Source organism: Dromiciops gliroides, chromosome 1 (genome assembly GCF_019393635.1).
Source record: "Dromiciops gliroides isolate mDroGli1 chromosome 1, mDroGli1.pri, whole genome shotgun sequence".
NCBI lineage: Eukaryota > Metazoa > Chordata > Mammalia > Microbiotheria > Microbiotheriidae > Dromiciops > Dromiciops gliroides.
The window spans coordinates 528,739,805-528,766,419 of NC_057861.1; the positions used below are offsets into that span (position 1 = coordinate 528,739,805).

Sequence of the window (26,615 nt, forward strand, 5' to 3'; positions counted from 1 at the left end):
ATTCTGATTTTTATTCCATAGAGTAATTCCTTCAAATATAAAACTATTTGCCTTAGGGGTTAATTAAATCAATCTTCCTATATATACACATTTAAAATAAGATTCAACCAACTAAGTGAATTAAAGGAAAACAGCAACAAATCTAGCTTTTAAATTAAACATACATTTAGCTATATGTCTTTAGTGCTCATTCTATGGTAAAAACTAGGTATAGACCAACATCTCACACCACAAGGTCAAAATAGGTACATGATTTACACATAAAGGGTAATACCATAAGCAAACTGAGCATGGAATTGTTTGTCAGATTTATGGATAGAGGAAGAATTTAACCAAAGCAATACAAAATGAAAAATAGCTAATTTTGATTACATAAAATTAAAAAAGTTTTGCACAAACAAAACCAATGTAACCAAGATAAGAAAAGCATATCATTGGGAAAAAATTTTTGAAACAAGAATCTCATAAAGGCCTCATTTCTCAAATATAGAGAACTGAGTCAAATTTATTTTTTGTTTTTGTTTTTTAGTGAGGCAATTGGGGTTAAGTGACTTACCCAGGGTCACACAGCTAGTGTTAAGTGTCTGAGGCCGGATTTGAACTCAGGTACTCCTGACTCCAGGGCCGGTGCTTTATCCACTGTGCCACCTAGCCGCCCCTCAAATTTATTTTTTAAAAAAGTTATTCCCTAATTGATAGTCAAAGGATATGAACAGGCAGTTTTCAGACAAAGAAATCAAAACAATCTATAGTCATATGAAAAAAATGCTCTCAATCTCTATTGATCAGAGAAATGCAAATTAAAATAAATCTGAGGTATCACCTCACACCTATCTATCAGAGGGGCAAATATTAAAAAAAGGAAAATATTGGATGTAGGAGGGAGGGAATGGGAGAAAACTGGGATGCTAATCCACTGTTGGAGTTGTGGAAAAATCCAACCATTCTGGAGAACAATTTGGAATTTATACCCAAAGGGCTATAAAACTGCATACCCTTTAATCCAGCAATACCATTGCTAGGTAGGTTTACATCACAAAGACATCCCAAAAAAGAGAAAAAGATCTATTTGCACAAAAATATTTATAGCAGCTCTTTTTGTGGTGGCCAAGAAACGTAAATCAAAGTAATTCCCATCAATCGGGGAATGGCTAAGCAAGCTGTGGTATATGATGGTGATGGAATATTACTGTGCCATAAGGATGATTTCAGAAAGGTTTGGAAAGACTTGTATGAACTGATGTATTGTGAAGTAGAACGAAGAGAACATTGTACAGAGACAGCAATATTATTTGATGAACTGAATGACTTAACTTATTTTCAGCAATATAACGATCTAAGACAATTCCACAGGACTAATGATGAAGCACATCATCCACCTTCAAAAAACTGATATTGATTGAACACAGACCAAAGCATGCTATTTTTCACTTTCAGTTTTTCCTTTTATTCAAGTTTTCTTATATAAATGACTAATATGGTAATGTTTCACATAATTGCGCATGTATAACCTCTGCTGCCTGGGGGGGGGCGGTAGAGGAAGGAGGGATAGAATTTGGAAATCAAAATAAAAGTTTTGTTTTTTTTTAAAATAGTGTTCATTCTGAGATATACTCTTGCAACAGTTTAAGGAAAGACAAGGGGGCAGCTAGGTGGTGCAATGGATGAAGCAAATAAATTAAATTGTTTTTTTTTTTATATAAATGAAAGACAAGACCCAGATAGTGCTTATTTCAAAAAATGTAGCAAAATTCTTCAATTCTTGCTGCAAGATACAAAGGGAAAGGATCTCTTTCAGCAAAAGGGGGCAGCTAGGTGGTGCAGTGGATAAAGCACCAGCCCTGGATTCAGGAGGACCTGAGTTTAAAACCAGCCTCAGTGACGCTGGGCAAGTCACTTAACCCTCATTGCCCTGCAAAAATAATAAAGAACAGCAAAACATCTTTTTTTCTCAAATTGGGGCTCAACTCATTCTACATGCCAATGGTAACAGAGATCTGATTTTGAATATGAACTAAATCCTAAAACAGAAAAAACATGCTTTGTTCTTGGCTTCAGCATTTCCAGAAGCTATTTTCTAAAGGACATAAGTTTTCTTAATGTTCTAAAGAAAAGGAATAAAATGACAAAACATTCAATAAGCTACAGAACATTTGCCCTTTTGATCATCTTTCCTTCAGAGCTAAATAGTCATCTTTAGCCAAACCTCACCAGGTCGATCTGTAAAACAAGAAATCATACTATGGCATACTGGCATACTATGCTGTCAAGTTACCAGTCAAGTTTGTTTTCAGAAAAATCGAGTGGAGGAAGGAAGAGAAGTGCCTAAGTGGCAACAACGTAAAACCAAGTCATTACTCAATTTCAGGGAGAATGAAGAACAAAACTAACCATTTGCTAATCTAGTATTTTAAGAAAATTCTGAGGTTTCTCATATTAGTCTGTCAAGAAGTTTCACTTTCACAACAGCAACATTGCAACTTCATGGTTCAAATACTCTAATGTACATTTCAACTTTACCCACCAGGAAAATTACTCTTTATAATTAACAAAATATTTCCATCATACATAATGAGTCCCTGAAATCTCCCATTATATTGATTGGTAGGCAAAATTCTTAAGAAATAATCTTGTTTGGGAATTGGATACGCCTGGTAAACAACTAGGGAAAAAAATAGGAATCAGTAGAGGAAAATTTTAATTCTCAGTGAGCTGAGAACAAGGAGTCGAAATACCTTCTGTTCATATTTCCATCTATTATGAAACCTGTAACTTTACTCTTGAAGTTTGCCACCAAAGGTGGCATTTCTAAAATACTACTACCTAATTTGCACAAAATAGACTATGATACCAAAATGGTAAGCCATAAGAAAATCAGCGATGCAGAGTAAAATTTTAGCAGATACAGTCCACTGTCACAATGTCCTAGGAGCCTTTAAGACAGCAAAACAAAATGAGCTGACATGAAATTCTAAAGTGGGGAAAAACAGAATACTTACTACATTCATAAATCTGTTCCAGCTTATCCACAGAGGAAAGGGAGAAGAATTTGTAACCAGATTTACTACCAACAGCTAAGGACCTGAAAAAGAAGTAAATTATTAAGAAAGGCAACCATGATATGAAATATTTTATTGAAAGACCAGTACATTATGTGGAATTAAACTATGAAACTCTTTTATACCCTATTATCTTAAAAGAACTGGGTGGGCACTGAGAGGTTAAGTGATTCACCCAGCAGCATGTCAGAAATGGGATGTGACTGCCAGCTCTGTTCATTGTCATGCCTCTCAGAACAGAAAAAATTAACTCCCATTTTTTTTTTGGTTTTGTTTTTGTTTTAGTGAGGCAATTGGGGTTAAGTGACTTGCCCAGGGTCACACAGCTAGTAAGTTTTAAGTGTCTGAGGCCGGATTTGACTGACTTCAGGGCCGGTGCTCTATCCATTGCGCCACCTAGCTGCCCCTTAACTCCCATTTTGAACTGTCAAACCAGCCTATGTATTATCTCATTAGAGATGCAAAATAACAAACCTTATTTTATAACTTATTTTATAGCAACTTAGGTGATAAAGCATAGAATATGCATGAAATAGGTGCCATATCAGCTAGGAAATTGTGAATATTCATAAAATGATTAAGATATGCCTGGCCTCACTTGTTTTAAGGAATTGCAGTTAATGAAACGGATAATCTGAGAGAATTTGTGTGCTTTAATTATGATTGTATTATGGTCAGTGGAAGATTTACTTGGACCAATAGTTCAACAAGACACCAAATTGGTAAACTGCTGTACAAAGTACCAGGATGCTACACAGGGTGTCAGAAGTTGGCTTGAAATATGGAAAGCCCAAGGACCAATGTGGCAGCTTTGCATTTAAGGATATCATATCATCAGCCAACATAACAGCTTCTGCCAAGGTTTAAGTTATTACACAGGTCTAAGGAAATTACATAGAGAATTATCAGTGAAACCTAATTTTTTCCCTTGAATGACTCCCCCAAAACATTACTAAACCAAAGAAAATGAAAACCAAGAAAGTACATGACAAATAAAACTAGGGGAAAATAGATAAGATAGCAATACACAGGGGATAAGAATCAGTTATTATAATTTTTAACATCCCTTAGACCATAATAAACAGAAAAGCACAGAACTAGGAATGATAAAGCCAGATTAAAGTTCTATATGTACCTCAGCATCAGTTCCCTTATTTGTAAAAATGAGGACATTAATTTTCTGGTAGTTTCATAAAGTTGTTATAAGTATCAAGAAAGATTATATGCTAACGCATTTTTTAACTGCAAAATGCTATATAAATTAATTATGAGACTTAGTATAAAGAACACATATTTAACATACTATTTATATTTACATATCAATGAAACCAACTAAAATTACCATAGAACAAAGCAGTAATACAACCTAATTAAAATGAACAAATTAGACACCCAACATATGAAAGCAAACATAGAAGCATACTGTTTGATAAATACAAAGACCACAGTTACTTGGCAGGTGCACCCCCCCCTCATCCAACAACCCCCCCCTCATCCAACAACCCCCCCCTCATCCAACAACCCCCCCCCTCATCCAACAACCCCCCCCTCATCCAACAACCCCCCCCTCATCCAACAACCCCCCCAAAAAAAACTTGCTAGGACAGTGAAAGTAAGTTGGCTTATTCAGTTTAGACCAACATTTCAGTCTCAAGTTTCAAATGGATACCTGACTTAAGTTATAAAAGGTCATATCATAAGCAAAAGGAGTAAAGAAGGAAATACCTATTTACAACTACGGGTGGGGATGAGGTCACAATCAAGGGATATGGGTCATTCACAGAAGACAAAATGGACAATTTTGATTATGTAAAATTGAAGTTTTTGCACAGACAAAATTGAGGCAGAGTTAACATTTTAAAGATTTTGCTTAAGTTCCAAATTACTATATTAGAAAAACCCAAATTATGCAACTATGAAGTTCCACTTCACATCAGATTGTCACAACTGGCAAAAAAAAAAAAAAGGGGGGGGGATAAATAAGAAGGGCTACAGAAAAATAGCACTTGGAGCTGTGAACTGATCTAGGCATTCTGAAGCCATTTGGAACTATACCCCCAAAGTTACTAAACTATCAATGCCCTTTGACCCAGTGATACTACTACTAAGCTTCAATTCCAAAGAGATCAAAGAACAGGCTGCTTAAGTACAAAAATATTTATAGCAGCTCTTTCTTGTACTGACAGAACTAGAAACTAAGGGGAATATCAGGTGGGGAATGGACAGAATATCTACACTCTATGAGAAATCTGGAAAGACATGAACTGATGCAGAGTGAAGAGAACAGTCTATACAATATTGTAAAGAAAACTTTGAAAGACCTAAGAACTCTGATCAATGCCATGATTGAGGGTTTCAGAGGACCAGTCATGAAATTGCAACCCGCCTCTTGACACAAGTGATGAACTGAAGGTGCAAAATGAGATATGTTCAGATATGGCCAGATTTGTTTAGCTTAACTATTTTATACAGGGGTTTTATTTTCCTTTCTTTCAGTGGGGTTGGGGTGGTGGTGGCTATTGACAGGGTTAACAAAAAACAAGAGATCATTTAAGCAGAATAGAAGGGAGGTCAGTAGGAAATGTAAACAAAGCAGTACTGCTTTTTAAAAAATGTTGAATTCATTACATATTAAAGCAAAAGCAAAATTTGGCCACAATACAATTCATTATCTTTCCTCCTAAACTTTTCTTCCTCTCTCTACTTTTTTCAGGTCAGACATATCCAATCAGTTACCCAAATCTCTCCTATCTATTCACAGGACCACCACTTTAATTCAGGTCCTCATCAACTCTTGAGACAGCCTCCTAATTGGTCTCCCTACCTTTCAAGACTCTACAATCTCTGGGCCATTCTACACAGTAACTAAAGTGATATTCCTCAAGCTCCTACATGTCTGCCCCATAGCCTTCAGTGGCTGTTTTAGCTTTTAAAACCCCTCATAATCACTCCCCTGCCAGCACTCTGATCCAACCAAAATGATCTGTTCCTCATAGATCTGTGCTTTTGAATGCATTATCTTTTCACCTATGCAAAGAATCCCTTTTTCCTTCCTCCAAGAAACACTACACCTTTTATATGAAGCATTTTCTGATCCCAATTGCCTGTACTTCCCAAACTAATTTTAGCTACTTTGCATTTATTTATACTCATCTTCATAAGTATATTATATATATATGTATATATTACTTATCTGTATGTGCTGATGTATGTTCTTGTCTTCACTCAGAATGTAAGCTCCTTTAGGTGTAGACATCCCTACATATACCATTTGATAAACAGGATGTTACTAACTTTAACCGTAAACTAGAGGATCACCTGGGCTCAGCCTTGCCACAGGCCCTTATCTGCCCCTGTTACACTCTCTTCAAACTCCACCCTGCCATAATCCCTCAGCCCCCAGTCCCAGATCTTACCTACCATTATCCCCATCTTTGGGGTATAGGGATTGTCTAGTTCTTAATAAATGCTTTTCCATTCAGTTTGATTGACAATAACAATTATAAAAGAGCTAGACAAGGTTATCTAAAATTCTTGCAAACCTTGAATAAGTGACAAAAAAATTTAACAAAATATGAGGACAGGACAAAGAAATACTGGAAAAGTTTAAAGTACGCTGTTATTAGAAAAGACAAGGAATAGCAAAGCTAAATAAACAACAAAGTTTTGTTATTAATGAAAACACTATGGTTACAGAATCTTAGATAATAACTATTTTCTTAAATGAGGAAAAAAAATTTGTGAATTAGCGGTGGGTTGCAATGGCCTCCAGAACACTCACTGTTCTAAAAGTGCTCTTTTCCTGAAAGATTTGTTCCTTTAATAAAAGAAAATTTAAAAAAACCAAACAAACTTGGAAGTTCTTTCTATATTCAGCTATTTTGTGTTATCCCTTTAGATTGTTTAATCTTACAAACTAATGAAGTTATGGTCATAAGACATTTACACTCTCTGATAAGAGCAAATGATATAAAATATTTGCTGTAATAACTGCTGGAAGGAGCAAGGGTTCTTAAATTTTTGTGCCAAGAACCCCACACTTTTGCAGTCTGGTAAAGCCTTCTCAGAATGTTTTTTGAAAGAAATGCTAAATTTCAGTTAGAAATCTGTGAAAATAGATTTAATTTTTTCCTCACACTCACACACCTCTGGGGGTTGGGGGCTCATGGACCCCAGGCTAAGAACCTTTTCTATAGTTTTCAAGATTATTCTGTTAGGAAAAATAGCCTATGATTATAAAGGGTATAGGACCAGGCCAATAGGATAGGATTTCTAACCTGCAAGGACATGTTAACTTTTTATTCTCAAAATGGGCCTGTAAAACAGGTTATTATATGTATTTCCTTTTTGCAGATGAGAATTTGGCAGCCCAGAAGCTTTGCAATTACTGAGTCCCAACAAGGTAGATACAGACAAAATTTAGTACTTATACAAATTTACGAAATTCTAAATTATCTAAGACCTGTGAATAATAGTTTCTCTCATCTCACTCAAAATATGAGTTTAATTAATTTTACTAGGTTTGAAAATTACAATACTATTATTTTGAATAGAATTACCATGACAAACTTTGCCCAAATACTTTGTTGTATTGAAAATCTGTTATACAGAATACTGATTGAAAATACCGAGTCATGAAAAGGTTTCAATTCTTTCCTTAGAGTTTTTTTGTTGTTGCAAAAATATGTTGCAACAAGTCCTGGCCTGTAGTGATATCCCTTTCAAACATTAGTTTGTAAATCCACTCTTCTTAAGACTATTCAATACAGCAGAGAAATCATAGTATTAATAGAAAGAACACATTATAAATCAGGGTTTTAGCACATCATAGGCAGGTGCTTAATAAAATGTTGATTAGGTGACTAATAGTTTTGATTTTGCCAATAACATACTGAGTGACTGTGACCAAATACTTTACCTTCCTAAATTTCAGTTCCCTCAATGTATTAAATGAGGGTTGAATTATTAGGTGATCTCCAAAGTCCCTGTACCAGACGTATGATTTTAACTGTCTAATGCAACCAACTATCCTAACCCAATTTCTCAACTCTATTTCTCCTATTCAGTGCAGAGTCCTTCTAAACTCAATTAATTGAAATGAGCATTCAATTCCTAGTTTGTTTTACTGAATGTAATCAATATAGTAGCAAACTCAATCCAACCAAATGACACTCTACCACCACCACCCTTACATCATTTCCTCTTACTCACTTCAAGATGGCCCTCCCTCCCTCATAGTCCCAGTAAGTCATCCTTTCTTCAGCAACCTCAACTCTTAACTATCTTCATAGATTCTCGGTACCATCTTCTTAAGCATCTCATATAGGCCTTTTTGTCAACTCTAAGGACTTGTGTCCCATTGCTCCCTATGACATCTTTTCTAAACAAAAAGTCTAGAACACCAAAATAATGGCCCCAATTACTTTATCATACACTTAGTTTTTTCTTAGTTTTTTCCTCCAGTCCAATACTTAAGATGCCAAGGTTATTATTAATTTCCTTCTATGCATATCTGCAGATTTCAGTGAAGCACGCTACAAAAATACTAAAACAAAACAAAACAAAACAAAAAACCGGCTATCACTATTGATTTCTACAAAATGATGGAAACCTGTAGTGGAAAAAGCAGAGAAAAGGGTTCCAAGCCTATTGACTTTTTTTTAGTCCTAAAGATCTAAGTTCAAATCCCATCTCAGACACAGTAAGTGAGGGACTCTGGGCAGGCAAGTAGGTGAACCTTTCTGAGCTTCAGTTCTTTCGTCTGTAAAACAAAAGGACTTGGTCTCCTATTCTCCGAGGTCCTTTGCAGCTCGAACCCGATGACTGATAGCAGGATGGCAATCCCAGGGAAAAACTTTTTCTGTGTGGATTTGGGTTCAAAGTGAAGCTGAAAGAAAAGCACCTTCCCCTTCGCCTTGGTTTTTTTTTTTTTAAACTTTAAAACACTTCAAACTGAAAAGAGATTATCCGTGGGACGTGAATCTCTCTCTCCCCCTTTCCCCTATCCCTAACCCGGAAGGCCAAAAAAAAATCACTAGAAAGAAAACTCTCCAGTCTTTGATTCCCACCACCAGGAAGCACTAGTCCCTGCTAGCTCCCGTGATTGGCCCTGACCCACCCCACCTCTCTCCCAGCCTCCCAGGGAAGGCCCGGCCTTCACCCCAATCTTTGCTGAGAGGCTGCGGGGGGGTGGGGGGTCACTCCACCTAATGCCTGAGCAAAGAATCGCTCCCTCGGGAGGCGGACTCCTGAGAGAACCCCAGCCCCACCGCGGGCTACTACTCCCGCCTCACCACCTCTTGGGGGTCCTTCCTTACGTGTTGTCCTGGTTGAAGTTGGCGAAGAGCAGCTGGCTGGAGCCGGCCTCCCCGCTCTGACTGGCCAGGTTCATGGCTGAGAGGGGGGGCCTGGGCTCGGGCGCTCTACCTCCCGGGCCGGGAGAGACGAGGGAGTCAGGGTCGGCTCCGGGTCCCGCTCTCCGCCGCCGTCGTCTCCTCCGTCGTGGGTCCTCCAGCTGCTGTGGTTGTTGCTGCTGCTCCTACTGCCGCCTTCGCCACCACCGCCGCTCGCTGCTCCAACTTCTGCCGTCGCCTCATCCCTTCCCGTCTCTTGTTTACGCTCCAGGTCCTAAATCTCGCAGGGCGCTTGCGCCGCTCCGCCCCCACGGCCGCACACGACCGGGGTCGCGCACAGGCGCAATAGCCACAACACGCGTGTGGTGCGGGCTCACGGTAGCCGCGAAGGACGCTGGTTCTGTATCAATGCGCACGCGCGACGCGTGAAGCGCTGTCTGGAGGCTCATCTCAAGGACCGCCGCCGCGGAGCCCGGGAAGCTGCGCGTGCGTGAATGAGAGGTCTCCTTGGCGCATGCGTACTGAGATTTTTAGGAAGTTGTAGAAGACCACTCTCTTCTTTCTACCGCTGTGTGGGGAGTCTATTTTCTTAGAACAGAAATTCTTTACTTTTTTTGTGTATGTCATGTGGTAGCTTGGCGAAGTCTGGACCCCTGTCCAGAATGATATTGTTGTCTACGTTCAAAATTGAAGGAAACGCTGAATTTCAATTAAATGTTAGTGAAAATAAAGATGCAAAATTTCTCTCAGATTAAGAGCCCCTGAGTTCTGTAAATTGCTCCCTGACGCCTTCCGAAGGCACGTGCATTCTGTGAGTTTGCATTGACTTTGCAAATGTTTGTGGTTGATTAATTATAGAAATAATTATCGGATGCCTGCTGTGCGCTTAGTTTCACAGACAGCTGAGGAGAAAAGTCGAGTCGAACAAGGAACAAAACGCATTTATTAACGTGCTTATTACGTTCCAGTCACAGTTAAGTAAAGACATAGCCCTTGACCTGTTTACAATCGCTTAGGGAAGACGAGAGCTGTACATATAAAGAATTAGTAACAATACCAGGGAATATTCAATTCAATAAATATTTACAAAGAAAATAGAAAAGAAAAAAGGTACTGCACAAAATTCAGGTCCTGCCCTCAAGGAACTTACTCTCTAGTAGGGAGGTGAGAGAAGCAAAAAGAATAAGTAATTTAGGGAATCATTAAGTCTATAGTGAAGTAGAAAGATCATTCATTGGATTCAGAATATCTGTGTTCAAATGACCTTCCCCCTGGTTACTGTGTGACTGGTAGGATGGTAGATTTGGAACTGGAAGAGACCTGAGGGGTCAATCAAGCTCAAGTCCTTCATTGTATAAATTAGAAAACTGAGGCCCCAAATCCCACAGCTGGGAAGTTGCAGAATCAGGAATCAAACTAAGATCATCTGAAGCTAAAGCCAAACTTTTTCTGCCATACTACAATACCTTTTTACTTGGCTCTCGGCAATCTTATCAATAGAATAAAGCTATCTATTGAACTAGGTGCCCTCTAAGGGGCTTTTCAGCATTAAATCCTAGGATCCTATAAAAGGTAAGAGTGCTCCAATCCGTATAACTCATCTCAAAATCTCCACAGCCATTGATAAAAAGGTCCTGGCTCCTGTTCAAACACCCAAATTGTAATATTGGCTAAAGGCAGAGGCATGCTAGTAAATTTGTTTAATAACAGGGTTTTTTTGGGGGGGAGGGGGAAGGGAAGAGACACACAGCACATTTTTAAGTTTAATCTGCATTATTAACATTTTTTTCTTCACTTTAAATCTAGACCATCAACAAAACATTAAATCAAGCCCTGATTTGTAGCAGTTGTTAATGTCCAAGGTGTAAATGCTCACACTGAAAATTAAACAATTGGGTCCCACCATAGCACTTGGTACAGGATAGTCTTAAGATTCACTGTAGCTCATAAACAACCAATATATTCCCGTCAACCCCAACAATGCAATGAGTTCCATTTTCTACCCTACAGTCTTTAGCCTTATGGTTTTTATTGTAGCCTTTTTTTTTTTTAAATCAGAGAGGCAATTTCTGCTTGAACCATATCCTACTCCTCCTACTTTGAATCTCCCTGCCCCCCATGTGCCCTGGCCCTTTTCTGGAAAACTTTTTGTTTGTAAGATTTTGTGCTTGGAAACTTCTGAGCTAGAAAATTCTAGCTCTCTGCTTAACTGGCAAACAATTATCAATCAATAAACACTTATTAAGCACCTGCTAAGTGCCAAGCATTGTCACTGGGGATACAAAAAGAAGCAAAAGATAGCCCTTGCCCCCAAGGAGTTTACAATCTATTGGGGGAGACAAGGAAACAAATATCTGCAAGGTGTATATAAAGGATAAATAGGAAATAATTTACAGGTGAAAGACAAAAGAAAGGAACATTGAGGTAGGCCTTGTTTAGGACCCTTAGATGACAGAAAATTTCACGGTGATTTGAAGAGGAGGAAGGCGTGCAGATTCTTGTCATGGCCCTAGAAAACAAAGTTATAGCCCCTAGATGACAGAATTATGATCTTGGCTGTCCACTTTTAGCCCTGCCAGGATTCTTTCTACAAGTCAATATCTAAGACTTGACAATATCTAAATGTTCACTATAGTGTAACATCATTTGGAAAGAAGGTCTCCCCATCTTTATGTTAGTAGACCTGTATGAGGAATGTGTTGCCCATGTGAAGTGTTTGTATTCACATGGGTTGTCTAAATGCAGCTCTCAGGAGGCATTGATAGAGATCTCTGGTACCTTGTCCAATCCTCCCCCAAGGGAAATTTTGATATTTGCCTGGAGGAAACCAGACAAAAAGTCTGGCTATTCTGTTTTCTGAAAGAGAGGGTATCCAGCTAGACATATTTCTATCTGCTCCCCCTCCTAATTGTCTAGGGGAATGATTTTTTTAATTTCAAAAGCTACAAAGCCACAAGTTTCCTTGGTCTCTGACCCTTAAAGGGGAAGGAATAACCCCAATCTTACACCTGTAGGCTTGACTCCTCATCAAATGCTAGTTATCCAAAAATATTGAGTAAATCCATTTATCTGAGCAGAAAGGAAGTAGAAATCAGAGATGTTATTCAGATGAAAATATACCAGAAAATATACAGAATGAATGAGCTCTTCCACTGAGAGTGAGATCCACCAAGATAGAAGCTTTCCATTATCTCACCCAAGGAAAAAATTCCTTTAAGTCTCTAGGGAGGCAGAGCTGGAAATTAAGGTTATGTTGAGGAGCTTGCTTTCCAAAGCATTTCTCTTTCTGAGGTGCCCTCTGTAAGGACACTCCAAAATCAGGTGTATTACTTTTTTTTGGAAGGGAGGAAGAATATCTCTCATGCAGTCTCCCAACCATAAATTCTCATTCACTTTAGTAATCAAAGAACCATATCTATGCAATAGTATGCAAAATGTGTTGGGCTTGACAACCGGTTTCCCCAAAAAGTCCATTATTAATAATTATTTTCTCCCAATGGTAACCTACCTTTTGCTGAGGTGTCTATAGAAATTAATTGGGGGACAGCTAGGTGGCACAGTGGATAGAACACCAGCCCTGGAGTCAGGAGTACCTGAGTTCAAATCTGGCCTCAGACACTTGACACTTACTAGCTGTGTGACCCTGGGCAAGTCACCTAACCCTCATTGCCCTGCAAAAAAAGAAGAAGAAGAAGCTCACATTGGAATGGGGTAGATGACCTACAACTATGTACATACAAGATCTATACTGTGTAAATGGGAGGTACTGGGATTTGGGTGGGGGGAGACTGCAAAGGGCATCTTAAAGATGGTAAGGTTTGATCTCAGTCTTGAAGAAAGTCAAGGAAGCTAGAATATGGAGGTGAGGCTAGTCAGTGAAAAGGCAGAGGGAGAGAAAGTGTCATGTGTAAGGAACAGCAAGAGCGTAAAGTGTGAGAACAGTGGAAAGCTATGAAGGGGACAGGTGGTGAAGGGCTTTAAAAGCTAAAACAGAGGATGTATATTTGATCATGAAGTATTTAATAGGGAGCCACTGGAGTTCATTGAGTAGGGGATTGACATGGTCAGGCCTGTGCTTTAGGAACATCACTTTGACAACTGCTGAGAAGAGGATGGACTAGAATGGGGACCAGGGTATGCTGGTAACTTCTCTGGGGGAAAAGTATACATGATATGTGTTTACATTTAATCTGTATTATTAACAATTCTCACCATCACTTTCTTTTTTTTTTTTAAGTGAGGCAATTGGGGTTAAGTGACTTGCCCAGGGTCACACAGCTAGTAAGTGTTAAGTGTCTGAGGCTGGATTTGAACTCAGGTATTCCTGACTCCAGGGCCGGTGCTCTATCCACTGTACCACCTAGCTGCCCCTCCATCACTTTCTTAAGTCTAGAAAATCATTGAAACAGTAAATCTAGCCAATGTGTAGCTTTCCTGATTTCCCAGGTATAAATTTTCACACTGAAAATTTGACTATCTTTAATTTTATTTAAAATTAAATAAATTTAACTGTTCTCCAGAGCAGGTAAGAGCTATCTCCAGCATACCTTAAGTGAAGAGAGACTTGAGGCAGGGAAATCAGTCAGAATTCTATGGCAATAATAAAGGCAGGAGGTAATGAGACTGTGCACCAAGGTAGTAGATGTATGAGTGGAGAGAAGGGAATGTATTCAACATATTTTGCTTATATTCTGATGGGGAAGACAAAAATATTTACCGCATGAATATATTATAGTTAAAGACAAGCTAGTTTGGGAAGGAGGACACTAATGGTTGAGGGGGATCCAAAGATACAGAAGATAGTGGTGAACACTAACAGCAAGGAGGGTTTCTTAGAGGCGTAGATAGGGAACAGCTTGTGTAAAAGAATATCTAGAGGCTGAAGATGCCTTGCAATAAGAAGGCAAATTGCATTGGAATATATAATGAGGCTAGAAAAGGAAGGGGGAGTGTGTGAAGGACTCTAAATGCTAGATAGTTTATATTTGATCATTGGGAGCCCCTAGAATTTACTCAAGAGGGAGTAAGGAGTAGCATCAGACCTCAATGTTAGGCAAAATCACTTAGGCACTTGTGTGGAAGATGAACTGTGTGAAGTGGGGAAAGACTTGAGGTAGGGAGACCATTTAGGAGGCTAGTCTAGGGGAGAGACAATGAATGAAAAAGCATATTTGTGGCAAAAGTGATGTGGGATGGAATTTAGGGTCAAATTGATCATGAGTCATCCCAAAAGAATTACAAGACTCAGTGACTTAATTTCCCAAGTTTTATTGCAATACTGTGAGTGACCACAGGGAGAGAACCAGAAAAGTGGAAAGGTATCTCTCCAATAGTGAAAGAAAAGATAGTTATATTTATAGTATGGATAAATTGATTATCAGTCTCATTATAATAATCTCCACCTTAGGGAGGTACAGGGGAGGGCTTATCCTAATTTGGAGTTCCTGGGAGTTTGAGCCAACCCCCAAGACTGATACCTTTTTCCGTGAAGATGTGTTTTGGGAGTTTACACATCATAAAGTGAATCAGGACAAATTTGGCCTTTTCTGTGCATGTCACCTTTTGATTCCCATGTCTAGTTTAAAAATATTTTCATTTATCAGTTTGAATTTCTATGTCCTGTCGGTGTATCATTGTTATAGTTAAGGTCTCTATGACCTACCTCTTTATATTCTTGTTATGGGTGTTGATTAATGTGGGTAAGGAGAACCTAGGCCCTGACTTGTATTAATGAAGGCCCAAATCCTTCCCTGGTGTCTACAAACATATCTAGATCTTCCTTATTATTTAAAAGCAACAGGGCAGCTAGGTGGCGCAGTGGATAGAGCACCGGCCCTGGAGTCAGGAGTACCTGAGTTCAAATCTGGCCTCAGACACTTAACACTTACTACCTGTGTGACCCTGAGCAAGTCACTTCACCCTAATTGCCTCACTAAAAAAAAAAAAAGGCAACAACAAAACTCTTATTTGTGAGCCTACCATTCCCTTATGTTATTTTCTTATACTTCTCTTTCACAGCCATAATCCTAAAGGAAAAAATACCATCCATAGTCATTGACACTCCTTCTCCTTCTCTCATTTACTTATCAGACTACCAACCAAATCACTCAACTGAAACTGCTCTCTCCAAAGTTATCTCTTATTTGCAAAATCCAATGGACTTTTCATAGCCCTTATCATTCTTTTTTTTGGGGGGGTGGGGGCAGGGCAATGAGGGTTAAGTGACTTGGCCAGGGTCACACAGCTAGTAAGTGTCAAGTGTCTGAGGCTGGATGTGAACTCAGGTACTCCTGACTCCAGGGCAGGTGCTCTATCCACTGCTCCACCTAGCTGCCCTGCCCTTATCGTTCTTGACCTTACTCTAGTATTTTACAGTGTTGACTGTTCTCTGGGTTCTAGTAACACTATTCTTATTTGATTCTCTTTTTAACTACCTAATTGTTCCTTATCATTCTCTTTTGGTTTTTTTTCTTTTTTCTTTTTGTTTTTTTGGTGAGGCAATCAGGGTTAAGTGACTTGCCCAAGGTCACACAGCTAGTAAGTGTCAAGTGTCTGAGGCTAGATTGAACTCAGGTACTCCTGACTCCAGGGCCTGTGCTTTATCCTATCATTCTCTTTTGATGTATTGTTATCCATATCTATCCCCTAAACAAAGTTCTACCCCAAGGCTCTTCTCTCTTTTGCTAATCTTGTCCACTTCCATAGATCAAATTATCATCTCTATGTAAATGTATGTACATAAGCCTCTCCAGCCTTAGTCTCTCTCCTTAGTTCCAGTCCAACATCACCAACTGCATAATGAACATTTCTAACTAGGTATACTATAGGCATCTCAAACTCAATATGTCAAAGAGAGAACTCATTACCTTTCCCCCAAGATTTGCTTCCAAATGTCCTGCTTTCTTTCAAGTATATAACTGTCCTTCCAGTCACCTACTCTCAGATCTTCTATCCAGTTCCTCACTCTCCAACACTTGCTATGTCCAATCAGGTGCCAAGTTTTGTTGATTCTGCATCAACAGTATTTCTCACATACATCCATTTCTGTCCACTTATACCATAACCACCCTAGTTCAGATCTCCATCACTTCTTGTCTTTACAATTATAGCACCACCCTAATTATATCTGCTTCAAGTTTGCTCTCCTTTCCAGTCTATCTGCCACATAGTTTTCCAATCTTACTCCCTTGTTCAATGATCTCCAGGGGCTCCCTATTTTATACAAACTCTTCTATTTGGGAATTAGTGTTCTTCATAACCATTCTACCTACCTTTCTAGCCTCCCATATGGCCTTCCATTATTTCATTCCATCTCCTTCACATCTTCAGTACACCAAAGTTGTCCTGTTTGTACTAACCAGCATTCTGTTTCACATGTCTGTACTTTTGTATAAGTAACCTCTTATTCTCCAGGTCAGGGATATACTCCTTCCTCACTCTTGCTTTTAGAAGCTCCATCTTCCAGGGGCAGCTTGGTGGCACAGTGGATAAAGCACCAGCCCTGAATTCAGGAGGACCTGAGTTCAAATCCGGCCTCAGACACTTGACACTTACTGGCTGTGTGACCCTGGGCAAGTCACTTAACCCTCATTGCCCCGCAATAACAAAATAGAAACAAAAAACATAAATGTTTTTGCCATCTGCCTTGAAGCTGACCTTCCTTTAGAGGGTAGCTAGGTGGCACAGTGGATAAAACAAACACTGGCCCTGGATTCAGAAGGACCTGAGTTTAAATCCCACCTCAGACACTTGACACTGGGCAAGTCACTTAACCCTCATTGCCCCACAAAACAAACAAAAAGAAGCCCCATATTCATTCTAAGTTCAGCTCAAGTGGTACCCTTTTATTTTTATTTATTAATTTTTTTTTTTTAGTGAGGCAATGGGGGTTAAGTGACTTGCCCAGGGTCACACAGCTAGTAAGTGTGAAATGTCTGAGGCCGGATTTGAACTCAGGTACTACTGACTCCAGGGCCGGTGCTCTATCCACTGCGCCATCTAGCTGCCCAGTGCCATCTAGCTGCCAAGTGGTACCCTTTTAAATGGGGGCTTTTTTGATCCTCCTTCCCAGCTTCTTCTCATGCATACCAAATTAACTTATATTTGTCTTGTATAGAATTTTCATTTTATACATGTACTATGTGTTGTTTCCACAAATAGAATATAAACTCAGTGTGGGCAGAGACCTTTTAATTTTTACCTTTATGTCACATGGACCTAGCAGTGTCTGCCACATAGTAGGCACTTTATAAATACTTGCTAATTGAACTTCACAGGGAATAACTAGTAGCAAACTACTAGTTGATGATATAAGGGAAAACTTCCTAACAGTTGAAGTTATACAAAAGTGGAATGGGCTTCCTCTGAAGTCAAGAAAACAAGAAGTGTCTACTATATGCCAAGCTCTTGTGTTTAGCACTGGGGATACAAGAAGAGCAAAAGACAGTACCTGCTCCCAAGCAGGTCACAGTCTAATAGGGAAGACAACATGCAAATAATTATATACAAACAAGATATAGAGAGAATAAAATGGAAATCACTAGGGGTCTTTGAGAGAAGGCTGGATCATTGCCAGTTAAGAAAGTTGTGGAGCACCGGCCCTGGATTCAGGAGTACCTGAGTTCAAATCCGACCTCAGACACTTAACACTTACTAGCTATGTGACCCTGGGTAAGTCACTTAACCCCAATTGCCCCACACACAAAAAAAAGTTGTAGAGATTCTTTTACAGGTAGAAATTAGTCTAGATGGTCTATGACAGAGATGTCAGACTTGGAGCCCAAACCAGATTAGAATGTAATTGGGAAATGGTTAATAAAATAAATAAAATTACAATACAACATGTTAATTTGTGGCATTCTAAGTCAATATGGCCTACATGGATCCATTTCTATTTGAGTTTGACACCATTGATCCATGATATCCCTTTCAACCCTGAAATCCTCTGATTCTGTAATAGAATGGAAGAGGAAGAGACTACAAATAGACAAATGCATGAATAGATAATTGCAATAACACAGACTTCCAGTGATAAAGACCTGGACAGTGGAAAAGAGATAGAAGCATATTACAAAGGAAAAAGAAACAATGTTCATACTGTGGTTATGGGATAAAGAAGAGAGAAATGAAAAATGATCTCAGGTGGGGAGCCTGAATGACTGGGAAAATGAAGATGCTATTAGGGAAGGGGAGCAGGAAGGAGCTTCTTCAAGAGTGGGGAGGAACTGTTTCAAGGGAGGAGTAGAAAAACAATGAGTTGGTTCTAGACCTACTAAGAAGCATGTGTGTGGTTTTTAAAAATTAATTTGCTATTTATATATATATATATATGTGTGTGTGTGTATTTAAGTTTTGGCAGTGAGTATATTATTTATTTATTCCATATTATACCAGTAAAGGATTGACCACATGTCTCCCTAACTTCTCATGGTCTCAGGCCACTGTGTGGTAGAGAAAGCAGGGAGAGAGAGCTTCAGCATGCCAATTAGCACAAGCAGGGGAAAAACCCCAAAAGACCCATGCTGTCTCCCAGAGAGACAGCTTATTGTCTCAAGGAGAACTAAGAGAGCTCAGAAAGACCTAGAAAACCTCTAAAACCCAAAACTCTAATGGCTTCTTCCAAGGGTTTTTAAATCCTCTTTTGATACAGGTGTGTTATTATACATTGATCAAAGTTAATTAGTTAGCATCATTCAATCCCATTAGTTAACATGACTTGAAGGTGGTCTACATTAAAATGAACTCTACAGATGACATCAGGGGAAAGAATGCAAAAGACCCTTATAGGGGTTTCTCAAGGCAAAGTCCAATTATCTAGGTGGTGATTTAATCCCTTCAATCCTTCACTGAGCTAGACAAAAGAATCTGTCTCCATTTCTGTTGTTCCCTTGAGTTTGTCTCAGATCAAGGAGAACATGACTTTCTGGAGTGGGGTTGGCTGGTGTAGAAAGCACTGAGAAACTGATCTCTGGGTCCCCCCAAGGTATCCATTTTTAATAATTGTTTTCTCACAAGCAACAGTGGAACACTGATGTGAATATATCTAATAAATAGACTAGAGCTTTCAAAAGAAGTCAAACTTGTTGACTTTAAGAATTCTATTCTGGATTTACTTTGATAGGTCAAACACTTTAATTCAATTTGATTTTGAGCATCCCCTATGTGTAAGGTGATGTGTCTGGTGCTAGAACAGGTATGTAAAGATGAAGTAGACAATTCCTATCCTCCAAGAACCTATAAGCAGGTCCCCTTCCCACATACCCGGTTTCTGTTAGTGGTACCATCATCCTTCCAATCTTTCAACCTAGAAACCTAGGAATCATCTTTGATTTTTTATTCTAAACTTATATTTTGTTTGTCACTAAGTGCTGCCTTCAAACTGTCTCTCAAATTCACCCCAATCTCACTATTCCAAGCCTCCATTGTAGAGTCATAAATTGAGAATGGGAAGAGACCTTAGAGATCATCTGTTTCAACTCCCAAACCTAACAAATGAGGAAATAAGGCCCATAGTGCTTAAGCGACTTTGCTACAGCTACATAAGAAATAAGTGACAGAACCACAGTCTTCTGTAAATCCTTTCTTGTCCAGTTATTCCTACTCTTCTGACCTCATTAGGGATTTTCTAGGAAAAGATATTGGAGTGGTTTGCCATTTCATTCTCCAGATCATTTTACAGGAGAGGAACTGAGGCAAACAGGGTGAGGTGATTTGCCCATAGTCACATAGCTAGTAAGTGTGTAAGGCCAGATTTGAACTCAGGAAGATGGTCTTCCTGATTCCAGGCCTATCCACTTCTGCCACCCTCTACTCTTTCCATTCTTTGTGCTTCTCTTCTCTTCCCAATTTATCCTCCCTCATTCAACCTGCCTAATATTGCTAGACCAGGGCTTAAACTTTTTCCATGAAAGACCCCTTTCCATCCAAGAAATTTTTATGTGACCCCAGGTATATAGGTATATAAAATAGGGATACCTATTTTTATTGTTGCCAAATTTTTTGTGATCTTCACATTCAATTAAGCAATTTAGGAACCCACAGTTTAAGAAGCTTTGTGCTAGACTAACCTTCCTAAAACAACATCTTTATTATGTTAATCCTCTGTTAAAAAACCTATCAATGACTCCTTGATGTCCATTGTATCAAGTCCAATCTCTTCTGCCTAGCTTTAACAGCCTCCACAGTCTGGCTTCACCTATCTTTCTTCTTCTTCTTCTTCTTCTTCTTCTTCTTCTTTTGGTGAAGCAATTGGGGTTAAGTGACTTGCCACGGGTCACACAGATAGTAATTGTTAAAGTGTCTGAGGCTGGATTTGAACTCAGGTCCTCCTGAATCCAAAGCCAGTGCTCTATCCACTGTGCCACCTAGCTGCCCCTTCACCTATCTTTCTAATCTCATTACCCCATACTCTGCTCTAGCTATAATGTCTCCTCATTGTCTCTCTCACCAGACATATTTATTTTCATCTCTAAAACCTTTGTTCATTTGATTTCCCTTCTTTGAATTTCATCTTCTTTCCACCCCAATTTTCCCCATAGAATTCAGAGACAGCTGGTAGCAAAGTGGATAAAGAGTGCTGGGACTGGAGTCAGGAAGACCTGAATTCAAATCTAAGATCAAAAGTTAACTAGCTGTGTGACCCTGGACAAGTCACTTCTATTTGCTTCAGTTTCATCATCTGTAAAATGGGGGTAATAATAGCACCTACATCAGGATTGTTGTGAGGATCAAATGAAATTTGAAAAGTTCTTAGGACAGGGGCCAGGCACATAGTAGGTGCTATATAAATGCTAATTTCCTTCTTTCCCCCCATAGCCCTAAAACAAGGGGTTTATACCAGATTAATAAAATAAAAACTAAATGTTGTCTAATTAATTATAATGAATGTGCCTGGCTCCAAAGAAGAGATATAAGAATGAACCTTTCTCCCTTCTTTCCAGAAGTGGGAGAATATGGATGCACTTCATATGCTATCAAATTTGATTGATGTATTATCTGGTTTTGTTGAACTGCTTTTTTTCCTTTTTTTTTCTTCTATGTTGTAAGTATATCAGGCTTCACGTTACTCCACACATAGTAATCCCATGGACAAGAGTGTGATGCAAAATGAGAATAATACCTCTCAGGTGCTCTCAGGGAAAAATATACAAATCCCTACCTCTCAGCCTCCTTCTCGATCCATTACTTTATTCATTCTCTCACCTGGTTCAAAGACAATCAAGGCATGTGTTTTGATGTTGCCTTATAATTTACTAAAACTGCAAAACTCCCTCATGAATCTATTAATTAGCTTTGAGCCTTCACTGGGTAAAACTGGGGAAACCTCTTTATTTATTTGTTTGTTAGTTCATTCATTCATTCAGTTAGTTATTTTGGCAGGGCAATGCAGGTTAAGTGACTTGCCCAAGGTCACACAGCTGATAAGTGTCAAGTGTCTGAGGTTGGATTTGAACTCAGGTACTCCTGAATCCAGGGCCACCTAGCCGCTCCTTACGTAAACTTTTACTCCTCTGTAGTTTCAACCCCCAAACTCAGACTGTCTTTCATATATCCTTAGGGAGACAGTGTGGTACAGTGGGAAGAGCCAGGCACTTGAAGACAAAAGACCTGGGCCAATTACTATGCACCTTGGGCAGGTCCCTTAGCTTCTTGGGACCTTGGCTTACTCATTTTTTGTTTGTTTTGTTTTTTGCAGGGCAATGAGGGTTAAGTGACTTGCCCAGAGTCACACAGCTAGTTAAGTGTCAAGTGTCTGAGGCTGGATTTGAACTCAGGTCCTCCTGAATCCAAGGCCAGTGCTTTATCCACTGTACCATCTAGCTGCCCCAACTTATTCATTTGTAAAACGAGGTGGTTAGACTGGTAGATGTTTTCAAAAGTTCCTTCTAGGTCTAGATTTCTAATTCTTTGACAAATGTCAATGTTACTTACCCACAGAATTCATACACAGTAACAAATAACACAGAAACATAGATAAATATTAACACAATGTAACAAAGCTGAGGAAGGTCATATCTAGAGTCACGTCTATGCTTTTAGAGAACTTGTTGCCTACATTCTCTCACCAATGGTTACAGTTCTAAATGCTTCCAAAAATGGAACCACAGTCCTACAATTCAGTTTTCCCTGGATGGTGGTTAAAGTGTCTCAGTTCCCCTCAAACATTCTCCTCAGACTGTTTTCTTACTTTTTTTGGGGGGGGGGGGCAGGTAATCAGGGTTAAGTGACTTTCCCAGGGTCACATAATAAGTGTCTGAGACCATATTTGAACCTGGGTCCTCTAGACTCCAGGACCAGTGCTCTATTCCACTGTACCGCCTAGCTGCTCCATGTCTTTGTCATAAGAATATTTTCTCCCCAGAATAAGAGCTTTCTCTATGCTGGTAAATGTTTAACATCCACCTCTCTAGGAAAAAAAAAAGTACACAAGACACAATTTTAATTTTAAATGACCCCTCTCACAGAGGAGAGAGAGAGAGGGAGAGAGGGGGAGAGGGGGAGAGGGGGAGAGGGGGAGAGGGAGAGGGAGAGAGAGAATGAATGAGTCTTGGTGATTGCGATTGACAGTTAATTGGTGAGGACTTCCGGAGCGGAGCCAAGATGGCAGGAGGAAAGGCAGTGAGCTCTCGAGGTAATGACACGATCGCTCCAAAAAACATCCAAATAACGCCATAGGAAAATGCCCAGAGCAGCAAAACTCACAGAAGAATGTGTTGAAATCATCTTCTAACCAAGAACGGCTTGGAAGGTCAGAAGGAGAGAGCTGCTGTGCTAATACAGGAGTCAAGTTCAACCCCACAGTCACCCTGACACAGACCCAGTTCAAGGAAGGCCTCACCAGAGAAGCAGACCCCCAGAGCCTCTGAAACAGCTGAAGCACCAGTGTTGTCTGGAACTAAGCTCACAGTCTGGTGAGTGGGCTGAGCCCTGGGCAGGGGGGAGACTACAGGGGTATATGCTGGTGCTGAGGCAGAACTTGGGTTTATACCCCTGCTGAGAACCAGGAGGTAGGCTCAAGTAGCAGTGGCCCAGGTGGGGGAGGGGCACAGGCTTGGCTCGTCAGAGCTAACAACCACAACACACAAAGCTGGCTGATTAGCAAGTTGGTCTGGGGTCATCTAAGGACCAGGGAACAGGCCGGGCAAGTGAAGAACCTGATTCTCCTTAAATCATACCACCTGGGACTTCTTAAGCTTGGGATACTGCAGCCTGGAAACAGTGTCCCACTTTAAGGAGCTAAAAGTCTAGTAAAAGAAAGGCAAGATGAGCCAACAGAGAAAGGTGAGGACCATAGAAAGTTTCTTCAGTAACAAGGAAGACCAAGGGGCACCCTCAGAGGAAGATGTCAACATCAGGGCCCCTATATCTAAAGCTTCCAAGAAAAATATGAATTGGTCTCAGGCCATAGAGGTGCTCAAAAAGGACTTTGAAGATAAAGTTAGAGAGGTAGAGGAAAAAATGGAAAGAGAAATGAGGGTGATGCAGGAAAGACATGAGAAAAAAGTCAACAGCTTGAAAAGTCAAATTGGCCAAATGGAAAAGGAGGTACAAAAGCTCTCTGATGAAAATAATTGCCTAAGAATGAGGATTGAACAAATGGAAGCCAGTGACTTTATGAGAAACCAAGACACAATAAAGCAAATCCAAATGAATAAAAAAATAGAGGGCAATGTAAAATATCTTCTGGGAAAAACTGCTAACCTGGAAAATAGGTCCAGGAGAGATAATTTGAAAATTATTGGTCTACTTGAAAACCATGATCAAGGAAAGAGCTCAGACACCATCTTCCAAGATATTCTCAGGGAAAATTGCCCTGAAATTCTAGAAGAAGAAGCTAAAATAGAAATTGAAAGAATCCACCGATCACCTCCAGAAAGAGATCCCAAAAGGAAAACTCCTAGGAATATCATAGCCAAATTCCAGAGCTCTCAGGTCAAGGAGAAAATATTGCAAGCTGCCAAAAAGAAAGAATTCAAGTACTGTGGAGCCCCAGTCAGGATAGTACAAGATCTAGCAGTTTCTACATTAAAAGACTGGAGGGCATGGAATAGGATATTCCAGAGGGCAAAGGAAATGGAATTACAACCAAGAATCACCTACCCAGCAAAACTCATCATAACCTTTCAGTGGGAAAAAATGGGACTTTAATGAAAAAGAAGACTTTCAGACAGTTAATTGGTCATCTTTGAAGGATGAGGTATGAGGCCTTTCAAGCAGTCCAGATGAGCTTCTTTCCTGAGGATATTTGGAAAGTTAACTGTCATGACTGAGAGAGTCAAATGTGCTCTCCTTAGTAGGCAGGATACATTATTCAAGTCCACGGGGCTTCTTCTCCCCCTCCCCACCATTCCCTTCCTTTTCCTGCTGAGCTAGCAGTTACAATTGAAAGGAATATGTTCCTCTCAGATACGGCAGACTACATTGTTCAAGTCCCAGGGGCTTCTCCCCCTCCCCCAAATTTTCTTCCTTTTCCTCCTGAGCCAGCAGTTAGTCATCTAAAATTAGATGACAGAACAGTGAAACCCCCATCCAGAAGTTGTCCTATGGGTATGGGTACATGTTTAGGGGTGTCAGGAAGAATGTGCATCTAGAGTAGCCAGATAAACAGAGAAACAGGGGAGGGAATCTTTGCCTAGGCACCTACTATAAGGCTTACTGTAATGAACATGCTTTGCACAACTTCTTTGGAAGTGTGTGTCCATTCTTGCAAGATTGTAATAAAATGGCCCGCTTTGCACCAGACCTGGAGTCCTGCCTCAGTTTACCCATTTCTAACAATGATGAAGGAGACTGAGATAGTTAACTTTCCTTTTGGAATGAGTCTATGAGGTACTTGTGGAGTTAACTATCATTTTTGAGGGAGTCTGAAGCAGGATTGTACTGGAGCCAGCTCTTACCAACTCCTGAGAGCTGATTCTTAAATTTTCAGTGTGAGCATTTACATTTCATAAATGGACAAACAGTACAAATTAGGACTTGATTTGTTGTTTTGTTGATTGTCTAGGCTTAAGAAATGATGTTGATGGGGCAGCTAGATGGCACAGTGGATAGAGCACTGGCCCTGGAGTCAGGAGTACCTGAGTTCAAATCCAGCCTCAGACACTTAACACTTATTAGCTGTGTGACCCTGGGCAAGTCACTTAACCCCAATTGCCTCACTAAAAACAAAAACAAAACAAAACAAAAAAAGAAATGATGTTGATGATGTTAAATGTTGCACTGTTAATGATGCAAATTAAACTAAGACTAGGACTTACTGTCTAAAAGGAATCCTGGATTTTAATTTAGACTTTGTTGTCTCTGCCATTAGACTATGAGCCCCTTTAGGGCCAAGAAGGTCTTTTACCTTTCCTTGGCCCAGTAGTTAGCATAGTAAGTAGCACATAGTAGGTGCTTAATAAAAGTTAATTGACTGACTGCCTATTTCTAATTCCTATATGTCCATCTATACGTTATTTAGCTTTTCAGCCCCCTAGTTTCCACTGTAATGTTTAGAATATATTAAGTGACACTAAACCCTTTGAAAACTATTCTATTGATGCGAAAAAGCACCCCGAATTACCCAATACTTTTTATGATATAGTCAAACATTTGTTAATGTCCAAACACTTTTTGAAATCCAGAGATGAAAGGGCCTATTGAGCTGCTGAGGAAATGGTAGTCTTACTAGCCAGATGGCTGAAAAGAACACAATAGCTCTAATAAATAGAAAATACTTTTAATAAGAAACTCTTTGTGAGGTTGCTGTACTATTTAACCTCTTTTTTCATGCAGTGATGCTATCCTGGTATTTAGTTTGGTGTTTTAAAAAAAGTTTTGTTTTTTGTTTGGTACTTTGATTTATTTATTTATTTGTTTGTTTGATTGATTCTTAGTGGCAAGGACTAACAGAATACCAGATCGAATAACTGGAACCTTTATTTTTTTATTCATCTGGATCTCCCATTCTTGAGTTCCTGCATTCCAAGGTACAAGATAAAAGAGCTTACTAGACTAGTTTTCAAAACTCAGTATTCCTAAATGATGGTTTTAAAAACAAGTCTGTTGAGCTATTTCATTGTTCATGTAAAGTGTGGTAATGTTTCCAGCCAATCAATCTGCAGTGATCACATTCTAGGAGAGGAGAGAAGGTCAAAGTGCGTTGCTCATTTAGCATTTGCTTTTAGGAAAGAAAAAGAGCCTTGACTAGAACTAAGGTCAGAAA

General features: G+C 39.5%; 1 protein-coding gene across 1 annotated transcript in view; it reads right to left on the reverse strand.

The window, feature by feature from the left end:
* WIPI2 (WD repeat domain, phosphoinositide interacting 2) overlaps nucleotides 1-9,745 on the reverse strand; it is a 30,063-nt gene extending 20,318 nt beyond the window's left edge. Inside the window, exons 1-2 of the mRNA XM_043994880.1 lie at nucleotides 9,377-9,745; nucleotides 3,000-3,082 (exon numbers count right to left, since the gene is read on the reverse strand). Coding sequence (XP_043850815.1) covers nucleotides 3,000-3,082; nucleotides 9,377-9,450 — 157 coding nt within the window. The 5' untranslated portion in view covers nucleotides 9,451-9,745. The remainder of the gene's footprint in view (nucleotides 1-2,999; nucleotides 3,083-9,376) is intronic.
* Between the last annotated feature and the right edge of the window lie 16,870 nt (nucleotides 9,746-26,615).